Source organism: Protobothrops mucrosquamatus, unplaced genomic scaffold (genome assembly GCF_001527695.2).
Source record: "Protobothrops mucrosquamatus isolate PMUCROS unplaced genomic scaffold, P.Mucros_1.0 scaffold344, whole genome shotgun sequence".
NCBI classification, from domain to species: Eukaryota; Metazoa; Chordata; class Lepidosauria; order Squamata; family Viperidae; genus Protobothrops; species Protobothrops mucrosquamatus.
In genome coordinates, this window is record NW_015386681.1 from 515,509 (window position 1) to 526,162 (window position 10,654).

At 41.0% G+C, this 10,654-nt stretch overlaps 1 protein-coding gene across 1 annotated transcript; it reads left to right on the forward strand.

Annotated features, from left to right (window-relative positions):
• Window positions 1–5,813: 5,813 nt before the first annotated feature.
• LOC107287030 (olfactory receptor 2AT4-like) lies at window positions 5,814–6,809 on the forward strand. Its single transcript, XM_015815481.1, has one exon. It carries the CDS (start codon window positions 5,814–5,816, stop codon window positions 6,807–6,809), a length of 996 nt encoding a protein of 331 aa, XP_015670967.1.
• Window positions 6,810–10,654: the final 3,845 nt, after the last annotated feature.

Genomic DNA, 10,654 nt, shown 5'->3' on the forward strand with positions numbered 1-10,654 from the left:
AGCCAGGTTTTAATTAATGTGGGTTTTCTATTAGCGGAACCCTTTAACTGAAATTAGATTTCTGTGTGCCTAATTACATTCGCTCCAGGACTTATTAGTCTTCTTTGACTAAGAGGCACTAAACTGTTGTATATTTTGGAGATGCGGTTTGTTGAAAAACAGCATTCAAACATGGGAAGTTTTATTTGATGCCTATTGCACTGTAGCTATGGCGAATCTAGACAGCATACTAAAAAGCAGAGACATCACCCTGCCAACAAAAGTGTGTATAGTCAAGGCCATGGTTTTCCCAGTTGCAACGTATGGCTGTGAAAGTTGAACCGTAAGAAAGGCTGAGCGCCAAAGAATGGAGGCCTTTGAACTCTGGTGCTGGAGAAGACTCCACCGAGTTCCCTGGACTGCAAGGCGATCCAACCGGTCAGTCCTAGAGGAGATCAACCCCGACTGCTCTTTAGGAGGCCAGATCCTGAAGTGGAAACTCAAGGACTTTGGCCACATAATGAGAAGGAAGGACTCACTGGAGAAGAGCCTGATGCTGGGAAAGATGGAGGGCAAGAGAAGAAGGGGACGACAGAGAAGGAGGTGGCTGGATGGAGTCCCTGAAGCAGGAGGCGTGAGCTTAAATGGACTCCAGAAGATGGTAGAGGACAGGAAGGCCTGGAGGAATGTTGTCCATGGGGTCGCGATGGGTCGGACACGACTTCACAACTAACAACAACATTGCACTGTATTAAGAAGAGGCTGGACAATCACCTGTCTGAGATGGTATAGGTTCTCCTGCTTGAGCAGGGGGCTGGACTAGAAGACCTCCAAGGTCCCTTCCAGCTCTATTCTATTCTATTCTGTTCTGTTCTGTTCTGTTCTCTATTTCCTATTCTACTCTATTCTCTAATTCCTATTCTCTTCTCTTCTCTTCTACTCTACTTTACTCTACTCTACTCTACTCTACTCTACTCTACTCTACTCTACTCTACTCTACTCTACTCTACTCTACTCTACTCTACTCTATTCCATTCCATTCCATTCCATTCTATTCAGAATCCTTGCCGTGATCTCTGATTTTCAGGAATCTTTGGGGGGTTTTTTGTTTTGTTTTGTTTTCATCCCTATCATGGATGTTTTAATTGCAAGTTTCTTTATCTGGAGGTTGGAAATCCTTTAAATTAAATTGTAATTTCCCCCAGATATTATGTATAAATCAAAGAGAGGTGTCTTACATTTGCTGATAAGCCTAGAAGGTGTTGACGTCAAAGCCATCAGGATGAAGGCTAGAAGAATTTGGGCATTTTGCAGTTAGACAACGTCAAGCATGGGCAAATTAAAATATAATAAAGAATGCATCCAAAGAAGCAACCTAGAACTAAGGAGAAATTTCCTGACAGTTAGAACAATTAGCCAGTGGAACAACCTGCCTCCAGAAGCGGTGAATGCTCCAACACTGGAAGTTTTTAAGAAGAGACTGGACAGCCATTGGTCTGAAATGGTGTAGGGTTTCCTGCCTGAGCAGGGGGTTGGACTAGATGACCTCCAAGGTCCCTTCCAACTTTATTATTATTATTATTATTATTATTATTATTATTATTATTATTATTATTATTATTATTATTATTATTATTATTACTACTACTACTACTACTACTACTACTATTACTACTACTACTACTACTACTACTACTACTACCGCTACACTCGCCGTCCACGTTCACAGGGAAATACAACAGTTGCACATACGATCCAACGGTGCTTGCTAAAATAGAACAGAACATGTGAATAAGTGCGTGGCCTGGTGTTTGTAAGTTCAGAAAAATAGCAGCACAATCGACAATTACGCAAATTCCTCGGAGGGGCCCAGGATGGCAGAAAGCAGGGGGGGCTAAGCAGGGGAAAAGAGGGGTGTTCAAGGAGACGACGGGACTCGGTCAAGTGGGAATTTGTGGAGGGAGGCTGCGAGCGTGGCGATTTCCCTTATAAAAAGGCTGGGTTCACTTTTTTAATTTATTTTTTTGGGGGGAAATGAGATCATTGCCGATCAAGGAGAAAGAAAGAAAAAATTATTGCCACCTTCAATCTGCAAGTAAGTGTATGCAATGAGAAGGGGAAAAAAGACCCACAAGAAGAAAGAAAGAGATCAGTTGCAGCGAAAGGCTAAATGTGCAATGGAAATTCAAGAATAAGGATAAGAATAAGAAAAGAATAAGAATCAGAATCAGAATCACAAAAGAATAAGGATAAGAAAATAATAAGAATAAGAAAAGAAAAGAATAAGAATAAGAAAAGAATAAGAATAAGAATAAGAATAAGAATAAGAATAAGAATAAGAATAAGAATAAGAAGAAGAAGAATAAGAAAAGAATAAGAATAAGAATAAGAATAAGAATAAGAAAAATAGAGTTGGAGGGGACCTTGGAGGTCATCTAGTCCAACCCCCTGCTCAGGCAGGAAACCCTACATCATTTCAGACAAGTGGCTGTCCAGTCTCTTCTTAAAAACCTCCAGCGTTGGACAAATTCTTTCTCTTTCAATATAGATTGGTTCAAAGTCCATCTTAATTTTGTCTGCATTCCTTTCTGCAGCATTTTTAAAGGATTATGATCTGCCCAGGTGCCTAATTCTATTCCAGCTTCCTGCATATTAACCCTCGCTTCAGGCGTCCTCCAAATCGTATCAGTTCTAGACCAAGGTTTATGACGATAAATAAAATGTGTATTGTAATTTTCTGGCTTCGTTTTCTCTCCAAATATCTTGTGCACCAATTTCCTCTTTATCGTGTTGCAAAAAAAGCCTTAGGTAATTTTTTTCTTCTTCCTTGTTTCTCTGATTTACTACTAATTGGGGATTTCAATGCAATAGTAGACGAGACATTAGATTAACTGCCTATTGGATGTTCTTTCTTTTTTTAAATTTTTTTTTTATTTTTCACTATACACAGTACACCAAAAACTACATAAACATAAATCTTTTCTTCTAACAGAACAGTGCTTTACATTTTAAATATTCTTTACATCTTATTTACATTTTATGTACATCAATAATTATGTCTTTTTCTTTCTCTGTTCTAGCCAATTATAACATTTATTCCAAATTTCATAAAATTCTGACGTCTCCTTGTCTTTTCATTCTAACGTAAGTTTGTTCATTTCTGCGCATTCCAAGATTTTATACATAATCATATCATTTGTGGGAATATTTTCACTCTTCCAACATTGCGCATATGCTATACGAGCTGCAGTCAATATGTGTATAATGATGTGTTGGAGTTGTTTTTCCATCTTTAAATTTATTATGCCCAAAAGAAATATTTCTGGTTTGAAATCNGCCCCTTCACTATTTCTTCTTCTAACTCTATCTCTAATAGGTATTTATAAATTTTTGATAATAGTTTTCCTTCCTTACTTATTAGAATTTTATCAAGTTGGTGTGGGGTCTGACTAATTCCATGTTCTTGCCTATCCCTGTTATGTCTAGACTGAATTTGTAAATACGGCCACCAATCTATGAGTATTCTTTGTTCCTCAACCGAATAAAGAATATAAAAAGATTTGAAGTTCTCTCTCTAGGATGTGAACTCCGCAGAAATATCACCTTTGATTTACACTCTTGCTCGTGGTTCTGGGGAAATTATTGGGGTTTTTTTTTCTCAGTTCTCTAGATAAGAGGAATCAGATTTTTGTTTTTTGTTTTTTCCTTGCTCAAAAAGCTTGTTAAAATAAAATCAATCCTTCTCTTCAAATAGGTATCCCCCTGCATGTAGGCGCAGTCTGCAGGGACTGTGCTCAGTTGCAGCCAAAGTGCATAAAGAGAATTTTTGCCCGTTTTCGTTTCATCTGACGGCCCCTGCATAACAATTTACATCCTCTCTCTACTACATCCTTCTTTTCAGGTGGAAGCTGGAACAAAATGACTCACAGGATGAAGCTTTGGAGGGAAGCTTTGAGATGAGGAACCGTGACTGTTATTTCCCCCCCCCCCATGCATTCCTATCAGGGTCTCTCAGCCACAAAGCTATATAAATCAAGGCTTTATTTGCCTGCTTATACCTATTTTTCCACATGATTTACTAACTTAAAATAAATGAGATTATAATCCCTGACATATCTTGCTATGAATCCCTAAACCTAAGACACAGGTAGTCAACATAGAATAGAATAGAATAGAATAGAATAGAATAGAATAGAATAGAATAGAATAGAATAGAATTTCTGTCAGGAATGGTGTAGGGTCTCCTGCTTGGACAGGGGGGTGGACTAAATGACTTACAAGGTCCCTTCCAACTCTGTGATTCTAATTCTAATTATCCAGTGGAACCACTTGCCACCAGACGTTGCGGGTGCTCCATCACTGGAGGTTTTTAAGAAAGATTGGACAGCCACCTGTCTGAAAAGGTCTGGGATCTTCTGCTTGAGCAAGGGGTTGGACTAGAAGACCTCCAAGGTCCCTTCCAGCTCTATTCTATTCTATTCTATTCTATTAGTGATTCTATTCTATTTGTAATTCTATTCTATTCTATTCTATTCTATTTGTAATTCTATTCTATTTGTAATTTTATTCTATTTGTAATTCTATTCTATTCTATTCTATTATTTGTAATTCTATTCCTATTCTATTCTATTTGTAATTCTATTCTATTTGTAATTCTATTCTATTCTATTCTATTCTATTCTATTCTATTATTTGTAATTCTATTCTATTTGTAATTCTATTCTATTCTATTCTATTCTATTCTATTCTGTTCTATTATTTGTAATTCTATTTCTATTCTACTCTATTCTATTCTATTCTATTCTATTCTATTCTATTCTATGATTTGTAATTCTATTCCTATATACTGTACTCTACTCTATTCTATTCTATTCCATTTCATTCCATTCCATTCTATTCTATTCTATTCTATTCTATTATTTGTAATTCTATTCCCATTCTATTCTATTTGTAATTCTATTCTATTTGTAATTCTATTCTATTTGTAATTCTATTCTATTCTATTCTATTCTATTCTTTGTAATTCTATTCCTATTCTATTCCTATTCTACTCTACTCTACTCTACTCTATTCCATTCCATTCCATTCCACTCCATTCTATTCTATTCTATTCTTTTTTTAATTCTATTCCTATTCTATTCTATTTGTAATTCTATTCTATTTGTAATTCTATTCTATTCTATTCTATTCTATTCTATTCTGTTCTATTATTTGTAATTCTATTTCTATTCTATTCTACTCTACTCTACTCTACTCTACTCTACTCTATTCTATTCTATTCTATTCTATTCTATTCTATTCTATGATTTGTAATTCTATTCCTATTCTACTCTACTCTATTCTATTCCATTCCATTCCATTCCATTCCATTCTATTCTATTCTATTCTATTCTATTCTATTCTATTATTTGTAATTCTATTCCTATTCTATTCTATTTGTAATTCTATTCTATTTGTAATGCTATTCTATTCTGTTCTATTCTATTCTATTCTATTCTATTCTATTATTTGTAATTCTATTCCTATTCTATTCCTATTCTATTCTATTCTATTCCATTCCATTCCATTCCATTCTATTCTATTCTATTCTATTCTATTATTTGTAATTCTATTCCTATTCTATTCTATTTGTAATTCTATTCTATTTGTAATTCTATTCTATTTGTAATTCTATTCTATTCTATTCTATTCTATTCTATTCTATTCTATTCTATTCTATTCTATTCTATTCTATTCCAAGAGGACTTTGCAGAGGTATGATGGGCAAAGCTGACACTCTTCTCTCCTGTGGTCTCTTTTTTTTCTTCCCTAGACCCACCTGAGCCTTTCGCCAAATGGAGTCCTGCAACTTCACGGGCGGTTCTGTTCCGTACTTCTGGCTTGTGGGCTTCCCCAGCCTTCAGGACCACCAGTTCCCCCTCTTCTTCGTCTTCCTCGCTTTCTACCTGCTCATCCTTTCCAGCAACGTCACCATCATCGCGGCGGTGGCCACCGACCCCAAGCTCCACAAGCCCATGTACTTTTTCCTGACCAACCTTTCCATCCTAGACATCCTGCTGACCACCATCACCATTCCTCAAATGCTGGCCATGTTCTCGCTCAACGCCAGGTCCATCTCCTCCAAGGGGTGCTTCCTGCAGATGTACTTCTTCCACGGACTGGCGGTGACCGAGACCTTCCTCCTGGTGGTGATGTCCTACGACCGCTACGAGGCCATTTGCCACCCCTTGCACTACGCCGTCCGGATGACCAGGCAGAAGAACGCGCAGCTGGCGGCCGCAGCCTGGTTCTTTGCCCTGCTGGTCCCCATCCCGCCGATGGTCCAGTCGTCGCAGCTGACCTTTCGCAAGAGGCCCAGGGTCAACCACTGCTTCTGCGACCACCTGGCGGTGGTCCAGGCCGCGTGCCAGAATGCCTACACCACTTTCCAGAGTTTCATGGGCTTCACCATTTCCATGACCGTCGCCTTCGGCCCGCTGCTGCTCGTGGTCATCTCCTACGCCTGCATCATGGTCTCGGTCTTGCAGATCCGCTCCAAAGAAGGGCGCAGGAAGACCTTTTCCACGTGCTTTTCCCACCTGGTGGTGGTCATCACGTATTATTCCTCCATTGCTCTGGCTTTTCTCTCCTACCGGGTCGAGATGTCCAGCGACGTCCACATTCTGAGTGACATGACTTTTTCCATTTTAACCCCTTTGGTGAACCCTCTCATTTACACGCTGAGGAACAGGGACATCAAGAGGGCGGTAAGGCAGCTGGCCTCCTCCAAAGTCTTCTCCACGCAGAAGGAGAGGCTCTGTTTAGACCACGTTGAGACCAAGGAGATATAAAGCCAGGTTTTAATTAATGTGGGTTTTCTATTAGTGGAGCCCTTTAACTGAAATTAGATTTCTGTGTGCCTAATTACATTCGCTCCAGGACTTATTAATCTTCTTTGACTAAGAGGCACTAAACTGTTGTATATTTTTGAGATGCAGTTTGTTGAAAAACAGCATTCAAACATGGGAAGTTTTATTTTATGCCTACTGCACGGTAGCTATAGTAAATCTAGAGAGCATACTAAAAAGCAGAGACGTCACCCTGCCAACAAAAGTGCATATAGTCAAGGCCATTGTTCTGGATCATAGATCCATTTATCTTGTATAACTCTATGTAACAGGTCAGGGGGAGGGAGCAAGGGTCAAGGGGCGGAGCTTCAAAGGCATCCCTGGACACTAGCCTGAGGGCAGCCTTTGTTCTTTGACCATCTCATGCAGCCACACGGCTGCAAACACCACAATCACCCCACCATGTGACGCTTGGGAGAAGAGGGGAAAATCTAATGTCAATTTACCTGTGGAACAACCAGATTGCTACCACCTATTTTTGGAAGCACCTCTTCAAACTGTAAGTTTGCCTAGGATCCCCAGAATAAAGCAATTATCTCTTGTTTGTTCTTCTGAGTTAACTATCTGTTAAAGACTGGAATAGAGCTAATTTCCTGTCCAGAAACAGAATAGCCATGGTTTTCCCAGTTGCAATGTGTGGCTGTGAAAGTTGGACCATAAGAAAGGCTGAGCGCCAAAGAATGGAGGCCTTTGAACTCTGGTGCTGGAGAAGACTCCTGCGAGTCCCCTGGACTGCAAGGCGATCCAACCAGTCAGTCCTAGAGGAGATCAACCCTGACTGCTCTTTAGAAGGCCAGATCCTGAAGTTGAAACTCAAGTACTTTGGCCACCTAATGAGAAAGAAGGACTCCCTGGAGAAGAGCCTAATGCTGGGAAAGATGGAGGGCAAGAGAAGAAGAAGGGGACAGAGAAGGAGGTGGCTGGATGGAGTCACTGAAGCAGGAGGCCTGAGCTTCAATGGACTCCAGAAGATGGTAGAGGACAGGAAGGCCTGGAGGAATGTTGTCCATGGAGTCGCGATGGGTGGGACACGACTTCGCAACTAACAACAACATTGCACTGTATTAAGAAGAGATTGGATGGTCACTTGTCTGAGATGGTATAGGTTCTCCTGCTTTAGCAGGGGGCTGGACTAGAAGACCTCCAAGGTCCCTTCCAGCTCTATTCTGTTCTGTTCTCTATTTCCTATTCTATTCTATTCTCTATTTCCTATTCTATTCTATTCTCTATTTCCTATTCTCTTCCCTTCCCTTCTCTTCTCTTCTCTTCTCTTCTCTTCTCTTCTCTTCTACTCTACTCTACTCTACTCTACTCTACTCTACTCTACTCTACTCTACTCTACTCTACTCTACTCTACTCTACTTACTCTATTCTATTCTATTCTATTCTATTCCATTCCATTCCATTCCATTCTATTCAGAATCCTTGCCGTGATCTCTGATTTTCAGGAATCTTTGGGGTTTTTTTTGTTTTCTTTTGTTTTCATCCCTATCATGGATGTTTTAATTGCAAGTTTCTTTATCTGGAGGTTGGAAATCCTTTAAATTAAATTGTAATTTCCCCCAGCTATTATGTATAAATCAAAGGGAGGTGTCTTACATTTGCTGATAAGCCTAGAAGGTGTTTACGTCAAAGCCATCAGGATGAAGGCTAGAAGAATCTGGGCATTTTGCAGCTAGACAACGTCAAGCATGGGCAAATTAAAATTTAATAAAGAATGCATCCAAAGAAGCAACCTAGAACTAAGGAGAAATTTCCTGACAGTTAGAATAATTAACCAGTGGAACAACCTGCCTCCAGAAGTGGTGAATGTTCCAACACTGGAAGTTTTTAAGAAGAGACTGGACAGCCATTTGTCTGAAATGGTATAGGGTTTCCTGCCTGAGCAGGGGGTTGGACTAGATGACCTCCAAAGTCCCTTCCAACTTTATTATTATTATTATTATTATTATTATTATTATTATTATTATTATTATTATTATTATTATTAATCATAGAGTTGGAAGGGACCTCGGAGGTCTTCTAGTCCAACCCCCTGCTTGAACAGGACACCTTATTCGATTCTAGATTAACGCTGTCCAATCTCTTCTTTAAAACCTCCAGTGTTGGAGCATTCGCAGCTTCTGGTGGCAAGTCGTTCCACTGGTTAATTGTCCTCACTGTCAGGAATTTTCTCCTTAGTTCCAGGTTGCTTCTCTCCTTGGTGAGTTTCCATCACTGTCCATTTTGAACACATAGCCAAAAGAGGAAGCTTGAGAGTTTGCAAGGTGGATGCTGTATGGAACAAAAGTGTGACTGAATCTGGATGTTCTGCTTCGGGTACCAAGGAGCCCCCTCCTCCCAGGTTGTGAAAACAGGTTGTGAAGAGGGTGTGTAGTGTCCCAGACAATCCTGCTATGTCCTGAACAGAAGGAAGAATTTCATAACATCTGCATGGACCTAACCATAGTTCCAGCTGAGAAATTGTGAGCATCCTGGGCCAAGCCAAATCCCAGAATGCCGGAGAATTCCTGACACTCAGACAAATCCTCCATGGACAGGCACATAGAGATACACAACATCTGCATACCACGGAAAAGAGACAGTCAAAATGCTAAAGAACCACAACACTTCTTTGACAGTAATCAGCACCCAGATGAGCCTAGTCCAGGGGTAGGCAACCTTGGCTCTTTTATGACTCGTGGACTTCAACTCCCAGAATTCCTCAGCCAGCATGGGGGAACTTTGGCCCCTTCATGACTCGTGGACTTCAACTCCCAGAATTCCTGAGCCAGCATGAGGGAACTATGGCCCCTTCATGACTTGTGGACTTCAATTCCCAGAATTCCTGAGCCAGCATGGGAGAACTATGGCCCCTTCATGACTCGTGGACTTCAACTCCCAGAATTCCTGAGCCAGCATGGGGAAAACTTTGGCCCCCTCATGACTCGGGGACTTCAACTCCCAGAATTCCTGAGCCAGCATGAGGGAACTATGGGCCCCTCATGACTCGGGGACTTCAACTCCTAGAATTCCTGAGCCAGCATGGGGGAACTATGGCCCCTTCATGACTCGCGGACTTCAACTCCCATAATTCCTCAGCCAGCATGGCTCAGCTTGGAAACCTCTCCCTTTCCCCTCAGCATGGCTGGCTCAGGAATTCTGGGAGTTGAAGTCCACGAGTCATAAAAGAGCCAAAGTGGCCTACCCCTGCCCTAGATGAACACCAAGATTAACAACAATACCACAATCAAGGAACTGCCAAACAAGCTAACATTAAACAGCATAACCAAAGAGCCTCTTACACCATCCCCATCAACATTGATAGGGCAAGACACTAGAATATAAATTGAGAGTAAACTCCACTCCCTTCTAGCACTGATGTTGTTACCTAGTTGGGTCATGAAATGTTTGGAAGGGATTCAGAGAGTACCAAGGACTCTACAGGCCTCCTCCTCCTCCTCTTCCTCCTCCTCCTCTTCCTCCTCCTCCTCCCTTCTAGTCTGATGATGTTACCTAGTTGGGTCATGAAATGTCTGCAAGAAAACCCACCCAGCTCAGAGGGCATCAAGGACCCCACAGTCCTCCTCCTCCTCCTCCTCCTCTTCCTCCTCCTCCTCCTCTTCTTCCTCTTCCTCCTCCTCCTCCTCCTCCCTTCCAGCACTGATGATGTTACCTAGTTGGGTCATGAAACGTCTGCAAGAAAACCACCCAGCTCAGAGAGCACCAGGGACCCCACAGTCCTCCTCCTCCTCCTCCTCCTTCTCCTCCTCCTCTTCTCCTCCTCCTCCTCCCTTTCAGCACTGATG